Source organism: Bos javanicus, chromosome 5 (genome assembly GCF_032452875.1).
Source record: "Bos javanicus breed banteng chromosome 5, ARS-OSU_banteng_1.0, whole genome shotgun sequence".
Taxonomy (NCBI): domain Eukaryota; kingdom Metazoa; phylum Chordata; class Mammalia; order Artiodactyla; family Bovidae; genus Bos; species Bos javanicus.
This window is the reverse complement of record NC_083872.1, coordinates 28,344,978-28,370,743: the sequence shown is the minus strand read 5'-3', so window position 1 is coordinate 28,370,743 and position 25,766 is coordinate 28,344,978. Positions and strand designations below refer to the sequence as shown.

The 25,766-nt window shown below is 52.7% G+C and overlaps 1 protein-coding gene across 2 annotated transcripts; it reads left to right on the top strand.

Annotated features, from left to right (window-relative positions):
- Window positions 1-457: 457 nt before the first annotated feature.
- Window positions 458-25,766, top strand: SMIM41 (small integral membrane protein 41). Of its 2 annotated transcripts, none has more exons than XM_061416087.1 (2): window positions 458-2,002; window positions 25,445-25,766. In XM_061416087.1, the coding sequence occupies exon 1, from the start codon at window positions 1,594-1,596 to the stop codon at window positions 1,867-1,869; it is 276 nt and encodes a 91-aa protein (XP_061272071.1). In that variant the 5' UTR covers window positions 458-1,593; the 3' UTR covers window positions 1,870-2,002; window positions 25,445-25,766. The 2 variants fall into 2 exon arrangements, with proteins under 2 accessions (XP_061272071.1, XP_061272070.1); XM_061416086.1 differs by lacking the exon at window positions 25,445-25,766 and adding an exon at window positions 3,838-6,158.

Sequence of the window (25,766 nt, the reverse complement as noted above, 5' to 3'; positions counted from 1 at the left end):
AAATGGCCAGGGTCTGGGGTCTTGTCCATGGTCCTGGAGCAGATAGGTGCCAGGATGGCCAGGAAGTGTTTGCACATTTCTCTCATTTCAGGCCACTTTTTGGCCATGTGTTATTTCATGAGGAGTTTTGTGATGTCATACCCTTGGCCTCTGGGGCCCTGGTGAATTGGAGAACTCAGGAGGTTCTCAGGGGTTTGGAGATGGGGAAGGCCCATTGTCAGCAAGTCCTTAATGAGATGTGATCCTACCTGGCTTGCTGCAGTCTGGGTGGCCTTTTTCTCCTTGCTGCTGTTACTGCTGCCAAGTTGCTTCAGTCGTGTCCGACTCTGTGCAACTCCATAGACGGCAGCCCACCAGGCTCCCCCATCCCTTAGACCAGCTCATTTCCTCTGAGGAGTTGGCTGATTCAGCTGTTCACTAACAGTGACTTTGTTTTAAACAGAGCTCAGGGTTGCTACAGGAGTTCTCAGGAGACCTGGGCAGGAGGGTCTTTCCTCCATCCCAGCTTCCCCAGACTTCATGCTTTTCTGCAGCCAGGCTCTGCTCCAGACTTTCACCCTGGCTTGGATGTGGAACACCCAGTTGGCAGCAGGCTCCCTTTAGTGGGCAGTTCAATAGCATCTCTATCCACTTTGGCACTGTGACTTCCTAGGGGTAGGGGACTGGTTTATTGAAGGTCAGGACAGGAGCCCTGGTGACTCAGATCTTTCCTCTTGATCTGTAACTCTCCTTGACCTCAGGCCTGAGCAGAGGAATGGGGGCAGGCCTTAAATTCCTCCTCCCCTCCATCACACCTGGGACCAGGGGGGTGCTGGCCCACTTAGCCAGACCCAGGAGGCTCCCAAGGGGATGATGAAGGCTATGCATCACTAAGGTTCTAGACACTGCTCATTTGCCTCCTGTCCCAGTGGCACCTAGGTTGTTTTTAGTAGCTAAGTTGTATCTGACTCTTGTGACCCCATGGACTGTAGCCCGCCAGGTTCCTCTGTCCATGGGATTTCCCAGGCAAGAATATTGCAGTGGGTAGCCAGTTCCTTTTCCGGGGGATCTTCTGACCTAGGGATCAAACCCACATCTCCTGCACTGGTAGACAAATTCTTTTCCACTGAGCCACCAGGGAAGCCCAAGCAGCATTTAACTTTGGCCCAGGGACAGAAAGCCTAGGAGCAGGGATGGCCCTTGCTTGTCCTGTGTCTTGCTCAGTGGGGGCAGCACCGTGGCCAGCACCTGGAATGTGGTCTAGAATGGTTTAAGGGTTCTGAGAGGGCTATCTCCTGACCTTTTCTAAGGGGGAGGGTAAGCCCTGAGGACAGGACTCCTGGCTTTGTCTGGTTGGGTGCATGGGCCGGTTCACATGAGTGGCTGTGTGGGCCTTTGGGTTGAGAAGTACACCGGCCTCCCCGGGATTCTGGGCGGTAGCTACCAGCCCCTTGTCTAGAAAGAGGCTCCTCGCTCGCCGCGAGGGGTGAGGGCGCATGGCGCCTGGGATCCGCCCCTTGGGCCCCTCCCCGACGCAGCCGCCGCCCACCCGCCGGCCTTGGGCTCCCGCACATCTGGCGGTTCTCAGCGCATCTGGGCAGCCGGCGCCGAAGCATGAACAGCTCGCAGGCGGGCGCCACAGCCCGGGGCGCCTGGCAGAGCTCCTGCTGCAACCAGTCGGGGGTGCCGCCGGAGCCCCCCGAGGGGCCGCGCGCCGTGCAGGCGGCGGTGCTGGGCGTGCTGTCGCTGCTCGTGCTCTGCGGGGTCCTCTTCCTGGGCGCCGGCCTCCTGCTCCGCGCCCAGGGTTTAACAGCGCTGTTGGCCCGAGAGCTGCGCGCGTCCCGGGAGGGCGAGCCCGGTGGCGCCAGCGTCGATGACGACGACTCCTAGGCGCCCGGCTGCGTTCGGGGGTCGCGGCCTCCCGGCGGTCCGTGGACTCCATGCCAGACTTTGAGGGAGCGGCCCCCCAGCACCCGACGTCTGCAGTGGGGAACCCTGCCGCGATGCTGGTGCGCTCGCACAGGTGAGAGTGCGCACAGGTGACAGAGACGCAGCCATCCCAGGCCCCTGGCTTCTTTCTCCCCTCCTCTCCTTCCGGAAGCCTTTCCCCCACGAGAGGCGATTCGAGTAAGATTCCTCACTGTGGTCTCCCTCTCGAGGCAGGGATGGGGGTGTGGGTTGAGTTTTAGGGCAGAACCAGGGGCCTGGATGACCCTGGGGGATGGAGAGGTGTGCTGCCCCCTCCCCCTCAGGTTGGGGTGAATGCACGTGGCCCAGAGCAAGCAGCTTTGGGGTGTGCTTGTGGGGGTAGGTGACAAGGTTCCTAACAGCCGGGAGGCCTCAGAAGCACGTTGCTCCAGGAGGCTGGAGCTGAGGATTCCCAGCTGCAGGGGCTCCATCTGGCCCTCCTGCCTCTCTCTCCCCAAGGACAGGAACCATCTGGAGGGAAGGGCCTGGGTGGCCTAAAGACAAGGTAATTCTAGGCCAAGGCTGTCTCAGGCCGAGCCACAGGGGCCAGTGAGGGAACCCTTCTCTGCCCTTCTCTATTTAGCATCGCACCTAGGGGTTCCTGGGAGGTTTTTGTGGGTGTGCCTGTTCACTGGAGGTGCCTCTGATCTCTCTTGCCCCTTCCACTGTAGAGCCCCGCTCCTGTCTGCCAAGGCAGAGGCAGGGTCCTGGCTGGCCCCTGAGAGGGGAGGGCTGGGTGTGTGAGGAGGGGCCGGTGGGGGTGAGGGGCCTGAGTGGGCAACGTGCAGCTAAGCAGCTGTGAAGGCGACGACGTGTGATCCCTCTGCAGAGGAGCCCAGGATTTGGTGTTAATCCCGGACAGCTGTGCTGCACTGGACTTGCTGAGCTGTGGACTTCTCACCTCAGGCACGCCGCCCCCACCCCCTTGGAGAGACGGCTGGCCAGGGCAGTGAGGGGTGTGTGTGACTGCTCCTGGCCCAAGGGCAGCGGGGCTGGGCGCAGGGACATTCCCCACTGCCCTTTGCTGTGTCCTGGGGGAGGGGCTGGAACTCCTTCTCTTTACGGTATCCAGTTCACCTGCCCCCTTGCCCACAACATTCTGCGTATTTCCGTCCTGTCTCCCATCTCCAGCCTGTGGACTTTCCTCCTTCTCCAGCTGGGCCAGAGTCTCCATGTCTGCTGTGAGGCCTTCATTTTACAAATGGGAAAGCTCAGAGGGAAGAAAGTGACCTGCTCGAGTGAATGCCAGAGCTCAAACTGGACCCTGGGGCTCCTGATTGATTTTGAGCTCTGGCGGGGAGTGGTATCCCTGAGCTTTGGGTTGCCCCTTTTGCTCTGTTCTCTCTTGCCCTGATTTCTCACCACTCTTTGAGATGCTGATGCAAAATATGGCCTCTCTCCCCAAAAGAATGAACCTTCACACCACACATATGGCATATGGTTTCTGGGACTGGCACCCCAACTCCGCCCCCCGCCTTGGTGTCCTCTCTCCCATCCCTGCTCCCCCGCAGCCTTGCTGGATACCTTCTTGGTGCTGCGAATGGCCACCCAGGTGCCACAACAACTCCCAGGTAGCTGGGCTCAGCTTTTCTGGCCTGAGCATGAGGGTGGGGTGAGCTCAGAGGGTCAGCTGGAATATACATCTAAGGAAATCCAAGTGGACAGGGCAGAGGGGCCAGAGGTCAAGATGATGACTTGGATTGGCCTTTGGGTTCAAGTCTGGGTGGTGTTAGGGGTGTAGGGAGATTTGATGGCAGGAAAGGCTGTGTCCCCCAGCGTCGTGGTATCAGCTCACACCCAGACAGGGCTGGGGATGGTGCAGTGGGGTGAAGAAGAGGGGGTAGGCAAAGACTTTCTTCATCCAACTTCCTGTCTTCGCTGTCCCTTCAGCTCAGTGCCTGGGAAGCTGGCCCATGGTGTGTGCTGTGGAGGACCTCAGTGTTCCTGGAGGAAGAGCCTGAGACGTTTGCTAAGAAACTCTGACCCTGGTCAAGGCTGTCAGACTGAATGGGGAGGGAAAGAATTCAGAAAATTGGGAAATGGGTGTTGTTGTCACGCCATCTGTCAGGCTCGGCTTGGGAGTGGCAGGGATGATGACTGCAGGTTGGTGTGCCATGGAGTGAGGCCAGGCATTTGGATCCCAACAAGCTCCATTAGCCTGTGCTGTCCTTGATGGAAAGGCTGGGTCCACACATGTGTGGTTGGCTTACTCTTCCTCTAAACCCCGAGTCTCACCCTGAGGTGGAAAGGACTGTCATTCCTTGGCTCCCTTTCCAGCAAGGACGGGGGCGGCTATCTATTACAGATTCCCGAACCTCGTATGGTGTGTCTCCCAGAGCACTTTCCTCCAGTCCTACCGGCCACACAAGGAACCTTTGATCCGCATACAGTACAGATGACAGCCTGGGAAAAACCTGGACTGTGGTGAGACCTCAACCTGGGATTCCTGCACACAGCTGCTTCCTCTGACCTGCTCCATCCAACCTCCTGAAGTGCTCATGATGTGGGCCTGGGTGGTCAGCCCCCCAGGAAAGAATGGGCCTCCTGGCAACTGTTGTGCGTCCTGGGCACTGAAGTGGCCACACCCTCAGGATGCTCAGTGCTGCAGACGCTGACAGACTCGTGCCTGCTGGGCCTGGTCCCATCTCTGGTGCTGGGTGGCTGTGGTCTGACAGGCTAGTGACTTGTCCCTGCTGAGGGCGGTAGGCCAGTGTCCCAAATATGAAGGTCTTGGGTGCCCCAGCAATGCCTCATCACTGCCCCATCACTTCCTGTGGCTTGTTATTAAATGTGCTGGTAATGTAAAGTTGGCATATACAGTCAGTGTTTCCAGCTCCTGGCTCTTGGAATTAGTGGTAACCCTGGGCCAGTGGTAAAGAACCTGCCTGCCAGTGCAGGAGATATAAGAGATGCAGGTTGGATCTCTGGGTCGGAAAGATCCCCTGGAGGAGGACATGGCAACCCATTCCAGTGTTCTTGCCTGGAGAATCCCATGGACAGAGAAGTCTGGTGGACTCCATACAGTTGCAAAGTGTTGGACATGACTGAAGTGACTTAGCACGCAGCATGTTGGGTCTGCTCCAGTTTGGACTGTTTCTGGCAGATCCTGAAATAGCAACCCCAGTCACAGCCCCTCTCCCTTGGTCTCTTCTCAGCTAGCTTTTCCCTCTCCACACCCAGATCCACATCTCCTGGTAGGTAGGAGGCAGGGCAGTGACTCTCACACCGACACTCTACTGCCTCCCTGTGGTCAGTGTGGGCAAGATTGCCGGGAGAAATATCAGCAACCCTAACGGCAAAAAGTGAAGAGGAACTAAAGAGCCTCTTGATAAGGTGAAAGAGGAGAGTGAAAAAGCTCGCTTAAAACTCAACTTTCAAAAAACTAAGATCATGGCTTTTGGTCCCATCGCTTCATGGCAAATAGATGGGGAAACAATGGAAACAGTTACAGACATTATTTTCTTGGGCTCCAAAATCACTGCGGATGATGACTGCAGCCATGAAATTAAAAGTCGCTTGCTCCTTGAAAGAAAAGCAGTGACCAATCTGGACAGTGTACTAAAAAACAGAGACATTACTTTGCCAACAAAGGTCTGTCTAGTCAAAGCTATGGTTTTTCCAGTAGTCATGTATGGATGTGAGATTTGGACCAGAAAGAAGGCTGAGCACCAAAGCATTAATGCTTTTGAACTGTGGTGCTGGAGTAGACTCTTGAGAGTCTAAAGGAACTCAAACCTGACTATTCATTGGAAGGACTGATGCTAAAGCTGAAGCTCCAGTCCTTTGGCCACCTGAGGCGAAGAGCCAGCTCTTTGAAAAGACCCTGATGCTGGGAAAGACTGAAGGCAGGTGGAGAAGGGGATGACACAGGATGAGATGGTTGGATGGCATCACTGATTCAATGGGCATGAGTTTGAGCAAACTCTGGGAATTAGTGAAGGACAGGGAAGCCTGGTGTGCTGCACTCCATCAGGTTGCAAAGAGTCAGGCATGACTGAGTGACTGAACAACAACAGTTAGGGGTCTGATCACAGTTTGGCCAGAGCTTGTGCCTCAACGTGAGAGTGAATTTTGTGAACATATGCATGGAATTCTGTATTATAAACCTTCATGAATCTCAATCTCTTCATCCCTAAAATGGAGGCAACAATGTCATAAGGATCAAATATATAGTGTGCTTGTCCGTAGATAAAAGGCTTTCTACACTGTGATTATCGTGTGATGTTGTTTTTTTCTCCAAACCTGACCATCTCCAGAGAGAAGGTGTAGAGCCACCCACCCTGTTTCTGGGAACATGTCATTTGTCTTTCCCATGAGTGTTTTTTTTTTTTAACTTTTTATTTTGTATTCAGGTATAGCTGATTAACAGTGTTCTGATAGTTTCAGGTGAACAGTGAAGACAGAGAAGAAGATATATGACATCACTATCTATGACATCACTATGATGTCACTATCTATGACATCACTATGACATCACTTATATGTACAAACTAAAAAGAAATGATACAGATGAACTTACTTACAAAACAGAAAGAGACTCACAGACTTAGAGAACGAACTTATGGTTTCTGGGGGAAGGGACGGGGGAAGGGATAGTCAGGGAGTTTGGGATGGGTATGTACACACTGCTATATTTAAAATGGAAAACCAACAAGGACCTACTGTATAGCACAGGGAACTTTGCTCAATGTTATGTGGCAGCCTGGATGGGAGGGGAATTTGAGGAAGAATGGATACATGTATATGTATGGCTGAGGCCATGAGTGTTTATTTATTTATATTTTCCTCTTTTTGGCTTTTTTTTTTTTTTAATAAGCAGTTACATTGCAGGCTCAATGTTAACATGTTCCACCAAATATCAAACTGATGTTTCTTGAAAACAGGGCCCCTGGCTTAAGTGTGTCTCCAGGTTCCCTGGTAATTGACAAGGTAGTCGCATGAGTGTTTATTGAATGACTGCTCTGTGCCAGGCCTGCTCTGGGGCTGGGGACGAGATGAATGAGACAGAGGCCCTGCCTTCAAGGAGCACGCAGTCCAGTAAGAGCACTGCTCACAAGACTGAAGTAGACAGTAGGAACTGCCGAGTGTGGACAAAGCCAAGAGCAGAGAGTGACTGGCTCGGCTCTTAGAGGAAGGGGTACTGAATGAACATTCACCCAGCAAAGAAGGGGAGGAAGAAAATTCTGGGCAGAGACACAGAGGGGCGTAGGACTGGAGGTGGCCTAGAGGCAGGTAGGTAGAGTAGGATGTGAAGGGGCATGAGATCAGAGGGGTGGCAGCCTGGATGGGAGAGTTTATCATGGAGGCAGCAAGGGGTCTGGAGGGGTCTAGAGGGTTTTAAGCTGGAAATGACATGGTAAGATCTAGATCTTAGGGAATTGGGGGTAAGTCTGTGGGTGGGAGCAGGCTGGACGTAGAGAGACAGCGAGGAGGCTGTGGCCACAACCTGGCAAAAATGATGATGGCCTGGACTAAAGTGGAAAGAAAAGGGGACAGATCCAAGTGATGTTTGGGATTCAGGCTTTGGTCACTAGCTGGGTGTGGAATGAAGTGGGGTGGAGGACGAAGCCCCAGCTCCTGGAATTAATTACGCAGGGGGTGGTGATGATCGAGGGGCTATGTTATCAGTTAGGATATTTTTGGTCTGAGTTTACAGGAAACCCTAAAGATATTTGGCTTGAGCAGAGAGTAATTAATTGGCCCACATAACTGCAGAGCCCAGGGGCAGTTCTGGCCTCAGGCCGGCTGTGACTCAGGTCTGACTGTGAAAGCAGCCCTGGCCTCTCTGCCTTCCATGCCTTGGTCTGCAGCCTCTGTCAGCCTCTGGCAGGGTGGTCTAGTGGTTGGGGCAAGGGCTTGAAATCTCGTGGCTGGACTTGAAAGCTGGCCCCACATTTTCTGGCTATGTGACCTGGGCAAGGTGCTTAATCCCTTGCAGTTCAAATCTCTCCTCTTTAGAGTGAGAAGCAGGGCGTACATGTAGAGAGCCTGGCCCAGTAAGAGTGCCTGTTATCAGCCTCAGCCTCCACCTGAGGCAGGAGGCATCTCAAGTTTAAATCTATCAGGGAAGGACAGGTCATCTCCCAGGTCTCTCAGGCCAAACCCTGCAGCAGTTGTGACTGTGTGCTAACCCTGGGGTCCTGTGTTGCTGGTATAGAATGTTCTAGGCCTAGGTCACATGCTCTGCTCAGACATTCCAGACCACAGGGCCCAAAGGATAAGGATGTCTCCTCACCAGATCTAAGCCTGTTTTAGTTCTGGGGTGAACAGAGGCTGGGTGTCTGTAAACTGGCTCATGGGGGGCCGTGGGCAGAGGGGTGGCGGATGAGTCCAGTTTGGGTGTGTTGAGTCTGAAGCACGGCAGCAAGGTCATCCAAGGTGTACAATTAGTGTATGGGGCTGGGGCTCACCAGAGAGACTTCCAGGCCAGGGTGTTGCTAGAGGCAGAAAATGGAGCTGTGGGAAGGGCCCAGGTAGGGCTGAGAAGAGAGGAGGCGAGCAGACCACCACTCAGAGGTGGGGCAGGGTCCCAGGAGGCAGGTGGGAGCACAGGGAGCCAGTTCTCTTGGGAGTCAGGGAACAAAGGATTTCGGAACTGGGGAGTGTCCACGCTCCCCACAATTCTGGAGTCAGAAGGCTTCTTTCTGGACCACCTGGCTTCCCTGAGCTACCCACCCCAACTCCCACTGCCTTAAACCTGGGTGATGGGGAGGGGTGGGAGGAGCCCCCATAGAGAAGAAAGTGGGAACATGGTTCTTCTGGGCTGGCAGACCCACTGTAGGGAGAGAGGTGGGTTTCTTTTCTTTAGTTTACTGCTCTGTATGTGTGAATGCTCTAACACACACACACACACACACACACACACACACACACACACGGCTCACCTAGGCCAAACAAAACAACACAAAGCCTACACAAATGAGCTCATCCGACTCCACGGCTCCTGTGACTCCCTTCCAAGTGCAGGGACTTCTGCACTTGCTGCATCCTGCTGGGCAGGCAGAGTTTGCAGCCACGTCCTCCATGCCCATGGTTCCTCTGTTTACCAGACCCCACAGAACCCTTTCCTTTGTCTGGTTGCTCTCTCTCTCCTCACGTACTAACTGCTACTAACCGCAAACCACAACCACTTTCAACTCTGTCTCCACGCCCTGCCTCCCATCTCCCATACTCTGCTCAGATGCCCTCACCTCTTGGCTGCTCACAAAAAGGAGGTGCCTTCAGACATGACTCCCTCCTCTCTGTCCCCAGACCTCCTCTGGAGCCAGGGGCTTTCCATGTGTCCCCAGGAGAGGACCACCCTCCCAACCCACCATACCACACACACACTGGATGCTGTCTCCACCTCTGCACCGCACCCCCTTCACTTTAGTTTCTTTAATGCTCCTTTATCCCCTCCTTCCTTGCTGGCTCCAGCTTCAAAACACTCAGGTTTCTTCCACCTTAAAATAGCCCTTCTCTGCGCCTGGTGTGTGCACCTCCAGTAACTACCCCGTGTCTTGCTTCATATTTATAGCCAACCTTCTCCAAAGTTATCCACACTGGCTGTACCCGCTTCCCTCCCCCTGCCTCCTTTAACCCTCTCCCACCTGGCTTAGTCTATACTGGCGCTGCCTGGTCAAGAGCAACCCCTGGATGGTTGCTTGAGCCTGCTTGTCCGTTCTTTTCTCAGCTGCTCTCCTGGTCATTCATCCTGCTGCTGACTGCTCCCTCCTCCTCACAGCGTTCTGGTGGCTTCTCCGACAGCTCTGGAAGAAGCTCAGAGAGAAGCTTGGTGACGTGCAGAGGAGAGGCTGAGACAGTGGGCTCCAGGACAATACTGGGTCCACACCCTGGGTCTGCCACTCACTGGGTAACTGAAACCCTGTCCCTCGTCAGTGAAGTGGATAACACTCACTTTTGGAAACTCCTGAGATGAAGTAGATTTCAGAGTGTGGGCCCAGGGCCCTGGAGCACCTTCCTGGCTTGAATCCAGGCTCCCCAGCTCCCAGCTGCATGCCTTTGGGGAGGTCTCGCTTGGCCCTGTCCCTGCCTCAGCTCTCTCTGGTGGTCCTGTGCCAGCACCTCCTCTCTCTTTGCCCAAGGCATGCATGCCGAGTGTTTCAGAATGGTCTGAGAGCTTCCTCTTTCCCTGCCCTCTTGCTCTGGGTGCTCCATACCCTTTCCTGGCACTTAAATCGCCATATATAAACGGCTCTGAAAGCAGCAGCCCCAGCTGAACCTGGGTGCTGAAAGTCGCATTAATGCCTTGATCCATTCTGCAGTGATTTCCTCAGTAGCTAACTCTGGCAGCCCCTGGAGAACATGTCGTAAATGAGACAGAGGGGCCCCTGCCACAGAGCCTACATTCTGGTGGGAGGGGATGTTTGATGGACCTGTGAGCAAATACATGCATGAGGTCACTGCAGATGGTAATACAACAGGGCAATGGGGAGGAGACCTGTGTGCTGACTTTAGGTGCAGATGGTCAGGGCAAGCCTCTCCAAGGAGGCGGCATCTGGGTCAAGACCTGGCCAGGAGGAGGATGCAGCCAGGCCAAGGGCTGGGGCCCAGTGTTCATGCCAAAGGGACCATGGGTCAAAGAGTCCTGCTGTGGGAATGAGATGGGCCTGTCTGAGGGACCGAAAGGAGGCTGGTGTGGTGGGAGCTTAATGAAGCAGTCGGGGAAGAAGGCCTGTGCTCTGGGTGTACCATCCTTGCTCCTGGCCTGACTCCTGGCTTGGGACCACCTCCTCCCCAGCAGGTGTCCTCAAACCACCCCCCTCCTTCCTCTGCACAGCCCAACCACAAATGTGGTCCATTCTACCCCTTAGAAAGCTTTGCTCCGTCTCTGGTTGCTGGCCTTACCTCTCACCCAGCCCCCATGTCCATCGGTCCTTCGTGGCTCCCCCTTGTCCACAGGCACCAGAGTGGTTCTTTTATAAAGGGTAGCCTGTCAAGCTATTGCCTGCCAGGCTGGAGTCCAAAATGTGGTCCGCAAGCTGTTGCCCTCTTGAGTCTCTACCCCCTCTCCTCATTGTCTCTGTTCACATTCCATCGTGTCCTCTGGGCCTCTGACCACCTTCCTCCCATTGCCCAGCTGGCTCCTTCCCCTCCTTCAGGCCCGGGGCTTCCTGTCCAGCAGTCCCACAGCTCCAGGCTCGCCCCTGATAGTCTTCCCCCAAGTGTTCAGTTACACGTCCCGTGTCCCCTTGTCAGGTAAGCGCTGCAAGAAAAAGCCTGACTATTCATTCCCTGCTGCCTTTCCAGTGCAGTTGTGGTGCTTGGCACATAGTAGGTGCTCAGTCAATATGTGTCGAATGAATGAAAGGTTGAGTTCTACAGAGAGGCCGTGGGAGGAGAGGATGGGGCTTCTCCCTGGCCCATCCAGCCCTCGAAGCTGCCTACCCACCCGTGCACCCACACAGGCACCTCAGCCTCACCCAGCAGCGTGAGCCCTGCCCACCTGACATTCTCTCCGCCTCTGTCTTAGCCGTCGGCCCCGACCCCCTCCAGCTCCGATTCCCTGCCTGCTCCTGTTCTATTCCACCCGCTTGGCCCTTTGACCTGCAGGTGAAGGAGGCTGCTCCCCTGCCCCAGGCCTGGGCTCCTTCTTAACTCATTCGTTCTCACTTCTCAGATTACAGTAGCTTCTCTGGGAGTCGTCTGCACCCGAGACAGCCAGACCCTGGGTCTAGCCCCGATGCTGACCCAGATGGGGCAATTCCAGGTGATACAAAGTTCCAGGGTGGGCTCAGGTTGCTCGGGTAGGGTGCATGGCAGGTGACTGGAGTTTCATTAAAGGAAAGTGTGTTGGAGGCTCATCCATGCTTCACAGAAGGTACCCAGGGGTGGAGAGGGAGAGGCAGCCACCCACCCAGTCTTCAGTGGGTACAGAAACCAAAGGTTTCATTCAGCCATTAACTCGTTCATTCCACTAAGGTCATAAAGCAGTGATCCCCAACCCCTGGGCTGTGGACTGGTGACCAGTCCCGTGGCCTGTTAGGAACTGGATCACACAGTAGGAGGTGAGTGGCAGGCGAGTGAGGGAAGCCTCATCTGTATGTACAGCCGTTCCCCACTGCTAGCATTACTGCCTGAGTCCTGCCTCCTGTCAGATCAGCAGCAACATTGGTTTCTCATGGGAGCTCGAATCCTACTGCGAATTGTGCCTGCGAGAGATCTAGGTTGCGTGTTCCTTATGAGAGTCATCCTGAAGCCAGCGTCCTCCCCACCTAGCTCGTGGAAGAATTGTCTTTCATGAAACCCATCCTTGGTGTCAAAAAGGTAGGGGGCTGCTGCTCTAAGGACTTACCCCATGCCAGGCACTGCTCTAGACCCTGAGCACGCAGCAGTGAGCAAAGCAGACAAAAGTCCCTGCTCCTTGCTGCTGGCCTTCTTGTGAAGCGAGGCAGATGATGAACACTACATGTAATATCAAATAGACATAAAATAGAATCCTGGATGTGTATTGGTTCCTAGAGCTTCCATAACCAAGTTGCTCAGGTCTACAGGCCAGGCATCCAAAACTGAGGTGTTGGAGGGCCCTACTCCCTCCATGATTTTCCAGGAACCTTCCCTTGACTCTACCGAGCTCACGTGGCTTTCTGGCACCCTTTGGTATTTCTTGGCTGGTACCCACATAACCCCAACTTCTGTCTTCAGTGTCTTGTGCCGTTTGCCACGGGACACCTGTGTGTCTGGCTCCAAGTGTCCTTCTTCTTAGAAAGACACCAGTCACATTGGAATAGGGGCCCTCCCTAGTCCAGTGTGGTCTCACTTTAATTTGACAAATTACCTCTGCAGTGTAAATTGGGTCACGATCCAGGTACTGTGGCTTAGGACTTCAGCACATCTCTTTTTTGGGGGGATACGGTTTATAACAAGTGGTAATAACGAAGCAGGGAGGGTGCACGGAGAGGGTGGGGGCAGGGTGGAAATAATCAGTGAGGTCATGGGGAAGGTGACGTTTGAACGAAGAAGACCGGAGTGAGAAAGAGCGATAGAGCTAAGTGGGGAAAGGCCTCTGGGCAGCAGAGTAGCAGGAGCTGGCAGCCTGAGGAAGGAGCCCCCCACCCCCGGCCCTGAGTGGCTGAGGAACAGACAGCGGGGAGGCCCAGGGAGCAGGGCCGTGGTGAGGACCGAGGTCAGGGCTAGACGAGGTGGGGGTGAGTGACAGGCTGGCCAGGCCTTCCACAGAGACCTGGGACGCTTTCTCAGGAAATCCCCAAAGAACATGCCCTACTCAACCAGAGAGCAACCGGAAAATGATAATGCAGGGGTGAAGGAAGGAGAGTCCCCCCAGCGGTGTTCGGGGAGACAGGGATGCCTGGGGGACTGGGCTCCTGAGCTCTCAGGCCCAAGCATCTGTTGACTGATGCTCTTCTCATCCGAGATGGCCAGCAAGTCACACAGCCTCTTCTGGAATACTGTCCGTGTCCCTGGCTGCCACCCTCCCCTGGCCCAGATCACACTGAACTTTGCTGGAGGCCGAAGATACCTCTATTTTTTATAATTTTATTTATTTATGGCTGTGCTGTGTATTTGTTGCTGCGTGGGCTTTTCTCTAGTTGCGGCAAGTGGGGGCTACTCTCTAGCTGTGGGGCACGGGCTTCTCCTTGTGGTGGCTTCTTTTGTTGCAGAGCGTGGGCTCAAGAGCAAGCAGGCTTCAGCAGCTGTGGCTCCCCGGCTCTAGAGCGCAGGCTCAGTAGTTGCGGTGCACGGGTTTAGTTGCTTCGTGGCATGTGGGATCTTCCCTGATCAGGGATCGAACCCATGTCTCCTGCATTGGCAGGTGGATTCTTTACCACTGAGCCACCAGGGAAGCCCTTGAAGATATCTTTTAGCAAAGCATGCCATTAGGGTTCCAAGCTGAGGGGGTAACGTAACTCCCTCAACGCTACAGCATGAGGGTCCCTGATGTTCTCGCCTCACTGTGCGCCCTCTGCGTTCTTCTCCAATCACCTCGTCTTCTGCAGATCTGCTCCTCCGGCTCCAGGGCGCTGTCATGGAGGTGTTTGCAGCCCGGGCCTCTGTAGCCTCCACAGGGGGCGGGGGAGACCCCAAGGCTGTGCTAGCGTCTTTCTCCTCAGCAACCTGGACCCCTCAACCCTAAGACAGAGGCTCTTCACCCACAGTTAACAGCCCATGTGAACCCTCCTATTTTCATGGCTTTGAACCTCTTCCTTGCCAAGCAACAACCTAGCTAAAGGTAGATTTACCTCCTTCCTGGACTGGCTTTCATGACAAGAGCCACCCTCTCCGCCGGAAAGTTCTCTGCCCGAGCCATCTGCTCAAATGTCAGCTCCAGTAGCATAGGGATTTTTGCTGTTTCGTTCACTGCACACAGAAGGCTACGAGGAAATAGAGTTTGAACGAAAGGCATCGTCCCTTAAATTTTTTCTTTGATCACGGGGTGGGGAGGAGGGAAAAACTATAAATGGATCCTGGCCCCTTAGTTTTCTCAAGTGGAAGATGTGTTAGTTCCCAGCAATGTGCTAGAACTCAGCTGAGGCACCTGGGAGCTGGATCCTGTGATGTGCTTCTGGCACGTACAGGAGCTTTAGAGAAATGACAGCAAAGTTTAAGGGGGATAGTGGGCAGACTTTCAGCTATTGTCATGTTCATCTTTTGGATTTAGCAGCAGTGAGGTTTTGTGAGGAAATCCAATAACTCCAAAATGCTTTCAATGCTGTTTGTTCTTTAGACTTCACTGTTTGTGGGTTTGCAAAAAAAAAAGAGAGAGAGAGAGAGAAGAGCGTTTCTTCCCCTGTGTGCAAGCAGGCTGGAGAAGGCAGGGCTGTGTGACTGGTTGAAGATGGGAGCAGCATGTTCCAGTACCTGGAAGCTCGGTCCAGAGGCTGTGGATACAGCGGGAGCAGAACCCACCATTTCAAAGGCACAGGTGGCAATGAATAGGAACATCATGCTGCCAGTCAGGTCCCAAATCTGAAAGTATCTTTTCGTTTAAAATGTCTTGATCAAGCACCAAATGTTACAAGAATTGTAGGAGAAATGAATTAAAAGTAGAAACAATAGTTTATCCTTTTGTCATTCGAGAGAAATTATGAATATTTCAAAACCATTTGGTGGGAACCGGGGACTGACGCCCCAGTTCCCTTCCCCCCAGTGGCTAAGGCGGTGTGTCTTAAAGTGGGTGCCATGGTTTTCCAGCTGCAAGGGACTTTAATTGGTGTTGCTTGAAAACAGGGTTCTGTGGTCTAATAAATTTGGGGATTATTGTGTTAGGCAAATTAAAGAGAGTCTTTATTGCAGTTCTCGTAAGAGGCATTGCTATGCCAATATTATGATGAATGTAAGAGAAGCGCAGAGCACTTCCCAGCAGATTTGACCAAAGAATTGATTTTTCCCCCTCCTCCTCTTTTTTTTTTTTTTTTGAAGAAGCCTCCCATGAGATCACCATTCCAGCCAACAAAGCTCCAGGGAAACACTGAAAACCTTCCTTTTGGAAGAAAGGAAAAACTTTGGAAAAAACCGTAGATCATGCCACTTTGGATCGTGCATTTCTCTTACTTTGTCAGAACAACAGTATAAAATTAATTTTATTTCCAAGGACTGTAATGCCACATTACTAAATTTAAATTCACATTTTTTTTTCCAAAGAGAGTTTTAAAAAACATTTCGGAACTACTACTTATGTGAAACAAATCTCTGCATGGAGCAATGGCCAAATATGTACAAGAATTTTGTACAGGATGAAAATGTGATGTCGGAATTTCAATTTGCCGCAGCTATTTTACCCAAAATTCACCATGCTTTGTGGTTCTTGTGACATGATAGATCTTGGCTGGTTTCCCTTCAACATGATTGTCATGAAGGAAGACCATTCCTTGAAGAGCTGCTTTGTCTGCTTTGGTTTGATCATTCTGTCCTGCTGGTCAGCTACCTTGTTGCCTAAAACAGATTGACTCAGAGACTGGGGTCAGCGGCCTGGGCTGTTGTCTGAGGATTGGGGATGCAGGGGTGGAGGGCAAGGCTCAGGAGCTTGAAGGCCTGATGGGCAGGCTCCATGGGGGAAGTTGGCTGCCCTGGTTGAGAGACTGGTAATGTTTCGTGGGATGAATCTGAGCTTACCCGGGTACATCTTTTCACCATGTTATACGTTCTGAACATAAATTTCTGAGTTGTAACTCTGGCTGCTGTGGTTATGTCTGGCGGTTGTCATGTTGGCTCTGTGGCTGGGCTAAAATAATGGAAGTGAAGAGATTCTGAATGAAAGGTGTGGCAAAGTCAGGTTGTAAAGGAGCCTGTGGGATCGCAGGATTGTTGTGAGTTTCTTTTGAAACAATCTATTGTAACTACCAAATATACTATTGGGGGATCAAATATAATACCAAGAGGGCTAGGCAGGAAAACTAGGGTGCCCCTCCAAGTGACCTGAGATGATTGTTGCATGAGGAATTCAGGCCTGATGGTGTCAGATTTTCTGATTGTTCAAGAGGAGATGGAAATCCAGATTTTGGGGGTATTTTTTGGCTGTGCCATGTGGCATCTTTCCTGACCAGTGAGCAAACCCATGCCCCCTGCAGTGGAAGTGTGGAGTCTTAACTGCTGGACTGCCAGGGAAGTCTGAAATCCAGCTTTTTCTATAAATTCTACTGATTTTAAAATGGAGGTTCCATTAAAGAAGTGGTGTGAATCAATCCCACTTCCACCTGTGGTCTAAGCTGGCCTGTGGGCTACCAGTCAGTGACCAGTGGTGACTGACAAATCTCTGTCCCCAGTGCTAATTCTTTCCTGAGCGCTGCAGCCACATACAGAACTGCCTACCAGATGTCCGTACGCCTGGATGTCCCAAGGCATCTCAGTTTCCCATCGTCCAAAGTTGACCTTGTCATCTCCTCCATGCCTCTTCTTCCTGAGTCCCTGAGCTCACTGATGATACAGTAAGCCTCCCGTCACCCAGGTCACCCTGGGAAGCCTCTTAACATCCATCTCTAGCATCTGTACCCTCCTCTCCATTTCCTTGCCACTGTCTTTGGGTGCTTACCCTCTCTCACCTGGACCACTTCCATAGCCACTTAACTGGTGCTCCCTGACTCTCAATCTTCTCCCTTCCTGTGGAGCCACACTGTGTGGACACCCCAGCCTTCATGCCTGGCCACCTTTGGTCCTGCAGCCTGGAGCCCCTTGTTTACATGCGTAAACCCGGGTTCAGCACAAACCCCACTCCTGTTTGTATCGCCCACCCCAGGGCCCCACACCTGCCTGCATCACCGTTTGTCTGTCTCTTTGTGAGTCAGGCTGTGCTTCCTTCCTGTCAGCACTGCCGTGTCTAGCTCAGGAGTGGTGATTAGGGGTGGGATCAGAAGAGACGGGGGAACACCATCCTGAGAAGCACCTGGAGTTAACAGGAGGCTTTGCCTGCAAGGACACATCTTACTCTCACTGGGATAAGCAGTAAAGAGGGATTATCAGCTCAACCAACTGGTCAGTGTGGAGGAAGGATGTGCCCCAGGGCTGGTTTGATGCAGGTTCAGCTTGTCAAGACCTGGGGAGTCAGTCTCTCTCCAGGCAGACGTGGTGCAGCATCCACCTGAGGCTGGCGCCCCGGGGTGGCCTAAGAGGGCACAACAGCCTCCTGGGCTGTGGCTTCCACATCCAGGTCATGCAAGAGAGAGGATGGTTTGGGAGGCTTTCCTAGAAGGGCGAGGAAGCCACTTTCCAAGGAGCCCGGCACAAGTGTCCTCGTCCCACGTTCCCCTTACCATGTTCCCCCAACCCCCGTGCCCCCTTTACGCATGCAGTGGTGGAAGAGAGGGAGGGCCATCTGTGTCAGCTTGATCTCCCCCGTCTAAGCCCCCAAACTTGGCAAATGTGGACGTGCTCTTCCTCTGAATTTCATTTGTGTAAACTGGTCCCAGGGAGCGGCTTCAATTCTTCTGGGCTGGAACCACCAGCGACGGCATTAGTAGATGTCTAGCTCCCTCTAGTGGGGGTTCTGAAAAGGAACGGAATGAGACGATTGCTGTCGCCATCAGGTGGGACGGTGCCCCAGCTCCTCCAGCTCCCTCCCCAAGGGCAGCCTTGCATTGCCTCCTCTCCCTGCCCCCACTGAAGCTGAGGGCGCTTTTCAGGGCTGCAGAACCCAGACCTGAGGCCCTAGGAAGGAAGGCACAGGGGTAGTGGGGTGAGTGTGTAGGGAGGATCCTGAGGGAAGGAGTGGATACCCTTAAGGAGAGGGAAGGACAGGGAGGAAGAGGAAGGGGACGAAAGGAGAGGGAGGGGGCAGTGGGAGGGGGAACTCTTTGGGGAAGTCCCTTCCTTGGAAAGGCCGGGTTGTTAGGTGCATTCCTTAGTGATCCACAAGGGAAAGTCCAAGTCGGTTGGAGAGTTAACGGTTTTGTCTCAGAGAAGTTAATTCCCTTTTACGCAAACACTACAAAAAAGAAATTTGCATATGGAGTAAATGTGCCTTTGGGAGAGATTTAAGGGACATGGTGGCAAAGGGAGCTGGTGTCACCTCCTCTCCTTCCAGGAAGTCCCCAGGGTGACTGATGGCTCCAAAGATGACACAGCGATAGCAGGAAAAATAAGCCAGAGGATATGTGTTGGGGAGATGAGAGACCCCACCTTCTGATGGTTCCCTGAGAGAAGGGGATGCCTCCAGCAAACGCCTGCCTTTTCATCAATGCTGGGTCTGGTGCCCTGAATCTCAACATCTTCTCCCTCCTCCTTCAACATGCCCTTTGCACTGCTGAGGCCAGAAAGCCAGAAATCACCCTCCTCAGACTTCCTTGCAGCTAGAGTGTACTGTGTGTGTGGGCGCCCACGTGCTCACACACACACAGGCTTAGTTGTTCGTGTCTGACTCTTAGCGACCCCGTGAACTGTAGCCCGCTAGGCTCCTCTGTCCATGGGATTTTCCAGGCAAGAATACTGGAGTGGGTTGCTGTTTTCTCCTCCAGGGGATCTTTCTGACAACCCAGGGATCAAAGCCTATCACCTGTGTTTCCTGCATTGCATTTGGATTCTTTACCACTGAGCCACCTGGGAAGCCCACAGAGTGCATCAGGTGTGGCCAATCAGATGCACTTGTACAGGATTTGAAAGTGCAGTGAGCCCGTTGCTGCAGCAATTCCTGATCTGTGGATGGAGACGCGATGGTATGTGTGTGTTCTTGAACTCAACAGTTCCATCAGAAGCCTCCAGCTCCCTACTTCTCTACCTGCTAGCTGCTGCCTCCACCCAGGATTTTATAAGCACCTAATTCCCTGAATCCCACTCCTCCTTTTCAAGACCTAGATTGGCTTGTTTCCTATTCTGCTGGTACAGTAAGTATACAGAAGAAGCTGGTTTGAATGGAAAACAGAGTGCTGAATCTGTTCCTAACAGAGATCTTTGGGTCTGAGAGAGAGAGGGACACACTAGATTGGAGGAGAGGAGGTGGGGGACCCTCAGAGGGACAGGGTTGGACAGGAGTCCTGTTTCTCTGAGCCCAGGGGGATGAGGGGTTAGTGGATACAGGTGTAGGTGAGGCAGAAGCTTGGGAGAGGACAGCCAAATGGTGACCTTGCCAAGTTTACCCCTGGACCTCAGATGCCCGCCTTCTTTACTCCCCTTCCTCTTTCTGGGCATCCAGTCAGGATGGAGTTTTGGTGAAACCAAAACTCACTGTCACTGTCCAGGCATTCCCTCTGCTTCTCAGCCACTGCTGCTCTCTGGAAAGATCTGGTGGGCTCACCTGCTGACACCAGGGTATAAGAAGGGTCAGGCCAACAGCACAGTTTGGAGGGCAGCTGGGGCCAGGGGGGCCTGTTTTAGAATAAAGTCTCTTCAAGGTTAAAGACCTGGAACTTCTCTGGCTGCCCACTGGTTGGGATTTTGCCTTTCAACGTAGGGGGTGTGGGTTTGATCCCCATTCGGGGAACTAAGATTCTACATGCCTCATGGCCAAAAAATCCAAAACATAAAACAGAAACAATATTGTAACAAATTCAATAAAGACGTTAAGAATGGTCCATGTCAAAAAAAAATCTTAAAAAATAGAAAGATCAAAGACTAAAGCTCTTCAGGGAAATTTGGGCATCTGTATTGGAAGGGGAGTTGTTTTTTGACATTCAAACACTCTGGAATCAGAGATAAGTCAACTGAAGAGATACCCTCAGGTATTATGGGGCTTGGCAGCTAAAGATATGGCCTCCAATTCTTTGACACTCTTCCCGTTGAAATGGGATTTACGTTCGTTCCCTCCTTAAAACTGGATGGGCTTGAGACCACTTCACCAATAGACACGGTGGACACAATACCATGTGACCTGTAAAGTGTTAGTCGCTCAGTTGTGTCTAACTCTTTGTAGCCCCATGTAGCCTGCCTGCTCCTCTGTCCATGGACTTCTCCAGGCAAGAATACTGGAGTGGGTAGCCATTCCCTTCTGCAGAGGATCTTCCTGACCCAGGGATCGAACCTGGGTCTCCTGCATTGCAGACGGATTCTTCACCACCTGAGCCCTTGTGATCTTTAAGGTTAGGTCATAAAGTTCAGGTAGCACTAGCTGGATCTCTGGGAACACTGCTTTTCTGCCGTCTCTCTCTGGATGCTTCCTCTTGGGACCCAGTTGTCATCTGTAAGCAGCCACCTGGAGAGGCTCGAGAAGATCCTCCAGTTGAGGGGGCCAGCCCAGTTCCACTTTTGAATCATCTGGTCCAGACACATGAGGAAAGAAGCTGGAGTGATGATGACTCCAGCCCCAGCCATCCATCCGAGCCCCAGCTTCCACCTCGCCACACGCCCTGTCCCAACCCCCTGACCCACAGATTCTCTGAATACAATAAACCAGAAGATGCTTATGCTACTGACGTGGAAGGTGTTGGAAATGTGTGGCAGCTGCCTGCAGCCTGGGGTCACTGCCCTCATAAGTGCCCTTCTTCTGTGGGGACCCCCTCCATGTCCCACACTCGGTGGGCTGTTGGGGAACCAGGCCTCGATAGAATCACAAAGTTCAACTGCACTTTGTGAGCCCTGAAGATTGTCACAACCCGTCACTCTGACCTGGGGCATCTGGGCTCGGACTCCTGGCAGACTTATCAAGACATTTCCTGCAGACGGGGTCTCTCGCACCAAGAGAACAGCTTGTCTGCATTGGGGTCAGTGGTGAGTAATTCTCATTTTTGTAGGAGGAGCAGGCAGACCTGGATTTGAGACTGGCTCCATCTCTGCTGCCTCTGAGCCCTTGTGCAGATTTGGCCACGTCTCCAAGCCTCAGTTTCCCCATCTGTCAATTGTGTGGTCCCTTGCGGAGTGGCTGTGAGGGTGAGGTAATGTGTGAAAGCTGCGGTGGGAACAGCCATCCTTCTGCGTGGGAACTAGCCTCAGGGGAGACCGCTTGGTTGAACCCGGTGCCCAGGGACAAAAGGCAATGGCTTTTCCCCCGAGTTCCTGGGTTCCCTGGGGTATTAGTCGGGTTATCCATTCGCCATGCATCAGAGAATCAAAATAACAGTGACTTAAACAGATGAAATGTGATTTTCTGTCCTATATCGTCTGGCAGGAACATTCCAGGACTGGTGGAGCAGCTACACAGAACTGGGTCTCAGGCTTTTCCTGTTGCTCCACAGCTGCTGGCAAGAGCCATCCATCCTGACTTCCATGTCTGGCTTCCAGCCAGTGGAAGGGGACGTGGTGGAGAGAGGGTGTCCCCCAACATGGAGGCCGGACTCACGACCTCCACTCACCTCCTGTTGGCTGTACTCAGGCACGTGGCAATAGCCGGGTGCCTGGGGTGCGGGAAGCACAAGGGCACCCATGTGCCCAGCGACAGATCAGGGCTCCACTGCTTCTACAGAAGAGGAGAGCAGGCATGAGGGCGGAACAAAGAAAGTGTCTACTGTACTGGGCATGGGGGCACAGGGCCCGGCCCCAGCCATCCTTCTAACCAGCTTTCCAACCAACTCGGCTGTTGAGGGCTTTGAGCCAGGAGCAGCGTTGTAGATACAAAAAGACTAGACCCTGCTTCAGGGAACACGGTTTTTCACAAACCGAAGCTGGTGGAGGATGTTTAGGGCACGGCTTTGAAGGGCTCTGTTGTCCATCCAGGCCTGGGTCTCTGAGTTCTGGCCAGTCTGTTCCAGAAACACGCTGGTCCCTCCCCTGGAGCATGCTCCCTCCCTGAGTGTGGCTCAGTGCGGTGCCCTTGACCCTGACCAACAGTTGCATAAAATACTTTCCTTTTCTGCAAAAACAGTTTTTCAGGACATAGTCAGTGGACCACATCACTCAGTGTTCCCAATACCAAGGACCATGTGAGCAACTTTCACTAGAGTTCATTATAAAGGAAAACGGTTCCCACTGAGAAAAGAGCCTGCTTCCTGCAGATGGTAACACATCAGACTTCCCCTTCCGCCCTGGCTGCCCCGAGGCTTAATCACAGCATCTGTGGCCACTCAGTTAGCCTTGTACAATCTCTCTTTCCTGTGGGCCCAGCATTTTAGTTCTCTGTGTTGGTCTTACTGTTTCGTCTTTAGTGCTTGTTACCTCCCACATTCTCTCTAGAAAGAAGCAGGCTCTCATTAGTGATGAAACAGAACGCTAGGGCCCCTTAATTGGGAAGAAAATAAAACTGGTGGTTCGGAAGGCTAGTCCTATTGCTGTGCCTGAGAGTCGGTGTTGACGCCAGTTTCCCAGCAGCTGGGACAGAAAAGGGGTGGTTACCAGGCCGTCCTCAGAAAGAAGGAAACAGCAGGGTTGGGAGAGAGGCAAAGCAGGGAGCCCTCAGCGGCCCCTGCAACGATTCCGGGCGTGGGCACTGATCTCAGCTCCATCACGCAGCAGCTGTGTGACCCTGAGTGAATCCCTTAACTTCTCTGTGCATCGGTATAGTAATAATAATGGCTTCTGGTTTCATCGCTTCGATCTCTGCTTCTGCCTTCTTCACGTTACCCTCTCCTTTTCTATGCGTCCGTGCCTCCTCTTCTGTATCTGGTCAGGACACTTGTTGTTAAATTTAGGGTCCACCTAGATAATCCAGGATGATCTCAACTTTACGATCTTTAACGTAATTGTATGTGCAAAGACACTTTAGCCAAATATGGTCAGATTCATAGATTCTGGGATGTGGGCATACCTTTTGGGGGCTACCATTCAATCCACTACAAGGACTAAAGTTTGGATCTGAGCAGTGCATCTCTTAGGGTGAGACCAGTCCTTAGACAGGAGATGTGTGGGGGTATTCTTCTGGTGGGAGGAGTGGGCTCCTAAAACCTCCACCTCATCGAGGTAGCTTTCCATGGAGCTGCTGCCGGCGTGTGGAGATACAAGCTCCTATGGGTGGAGATTGGGCTTCTTGTCCTGGGTCTCTTGTGGCCCCTCAGGGCCCAGGGGGTGCTCTGTACACACCACTCTGGACTGATTAACTCCCACCTCCTTTGGCAAGGGGAGGGTTGGCCACATGACTCACAGCAGAGACAAACTCAAGGGGCACTCCTTTCTCCCTCTCCTCACCCCTCCCAGCACAGGCCTATGCGGCCGGCTCACTGGCCAACCTCAGTGCTCTCCCTGTTCCTAGCACCTAGCACACAGCGACCACTTTGATGGGGCAATCTGCTCAAACATCTGCCCTGGCTCCTCCTGAGTCAAATCTAAACCCACTCCAGGCCTGCCACCATGGTGGACCAAGCTACTTGTCCAGCCTGAGAATCCAGGATTCCTTTTTGTTTATTCTCTTAGTCATGACCGACTCTTTTTCAGCCCCTATGGATTGCCAGGCTCCTCTGTCCATGGGATTTTCCAGGCAAGAATACTGGAGTGGGTTGCCATTTCCTCCTCCAGGGGATCTTTCGGACTCAGGGATGGAACTTGCATCTCCTGCATTGACAGGAGGTTTCTTTACCACCGAGACACCAGGGAAGCCCCCAGGATTCCTTTGTAAAATTTCATCTCATTCTTGCTGTTCCCCAAGCCTCTGTGCTTTTCCTGACCCTGCTCCCTCCTCCTGGAATGAGTCTCTTCCTTCTAGCAGTCAACCTCTAGCGCTCTTAAAGGCCCAGCTCTATGCCTCTGCCTCCTGGCCACTTTCCCGGCTTTTCCAAGATAGAAGTGATCACTTTGTCTCCTTCCTTCCCTCTTGTGACACCTCCCACTCTCCTTCTTGTCTTGTTGTTTACTGTCAGGACTCATTCCCCACAGAGTCCCCTCTCTGCTGGAAGGAGCCACGCCTCACTTTTGGATCCCCAGCGCCCACACATCGCTGAGCGCGTAGTAAGTGCTTTTGTTGCTGTTTAGTCTCAAAGTCAGGGTGGGCTCTTTTGTGACCCCGTGGACTGTATCCTTCCAGGCTCCTCTGACAATGGGATTTTCCAGACAAGAATACTGGAGCGGGTTGCCATTTCATCCTCCAGGAGATTTTTCCCGACCCAGGAATCAAACCTGCGTCTCCTGCATTGCAGGCGGAGTCTTTACTACTGAGCCACCAGGAAGCCCTCTTACTATTTTCCAAATGTGGAAAATATCCATTGTAGATTTTCACATTAAACTTTGGTAATTCAATGGCCAGAGTTTTCAGGACAGAACTGCCTGCAGCTTCTTGACCTCGGGGCTTAGTTCTATTCTCTGGGTGGCTGGTGTGTGGCCTCAAACCTAGATTTCCCTGTGGGCCTGTATCCAGGCTGTTGGTGGTTCCTTGTGGGTACACCTGAGTGCTGACAGAGTAGGTCTCAAACATTGTGAAGTTTGTCAAAAAGAAGTAATATATTTTAAAGAAAATATTTCATATCTATAAAAATTATATACAAAGTTTAACAGAGAATAAATTGAACAGCCACGTCCCTATGGCCATCCTAAGGAAAAGAATGTTGCCGATATTGTGAGTGATCCACCCTTCCGTGCATCCCTCAACAAGGTATGTTTCAAGGCTACCGAACTCCAGCGGTAGGGACAATTCAGCAGTGTTCAGGGACTGTATGAAGCTGTCTGGCGGAGCATCAGATTTCAAAACTCTTAAAGTCACCTGTGTTCACATAAAGAAGAAGCAACAACATTTTAGGGACACAGTTCTACAGGGAGACGTGTTCTGGTTGGCAACTAGATGAAGGTGTGCAGTCATACTGCAGTACTGAGTGACACCTGCGTGGTGGGAGGTGGTTCGTGCTTGACACTTGACATTCTAATAGGCTGCTGCTGATGCTAAGTCGCTTCATTCGTGTCCGACTCTGTGCGTCCCCATGGACGGAAGCCCGCCAGGCTCCCCCGTCCCTGGGATTCTCCAGGCAAGAACACTGGAGTGGGTTGCCATTTCCTTCTCCAATGCATGAAAGTGAAAAGTGAAAGTGAAGTCGCTCAGTCGTATCCGACTCTTAGCGACCCCATGGATTGCAGCCTACCAGGCTCCTCCGTCCATAGGATTTTCCAGGCAAGAGTACTGGAGTGGGGTGCCATCCCTCTGAATCCCTACAAGGCGGCGGGGGTGGGGGTTGGGGGTGAGGAGGGTGGGAGGTGGGGTGGGGGGCGGGGTGGGGCGGAGTGTGTATGCTTAAACCGCTGAAGTGCATATTTCTGCCCCTAGATGGCGCCACAGGACCGTACCCCTTCCCACCTGTGCGAACCGTTTGGGGGAGATGACTGAAGACAAACCAGAGAACACTTTCACAACTGAGGAGCGAAACACTAGCCGACACTTAAAACAGGCAGCGAGTTGCTAACTCCCGAAGCTTGCTCTTCTCAGCATGAACTCTGGTTGACCGTAGTGCATGCAGGACTTTGGGCCAATGCATAGGTGGAGATAAGAACAGAGCCCAGTTTTGAGGACTTAGGGGATAACAAAATGATTTTATTACACATAAAGTGTGTTCAGACACAGTGTCTGACACAGTAAATGCTCGATGAAA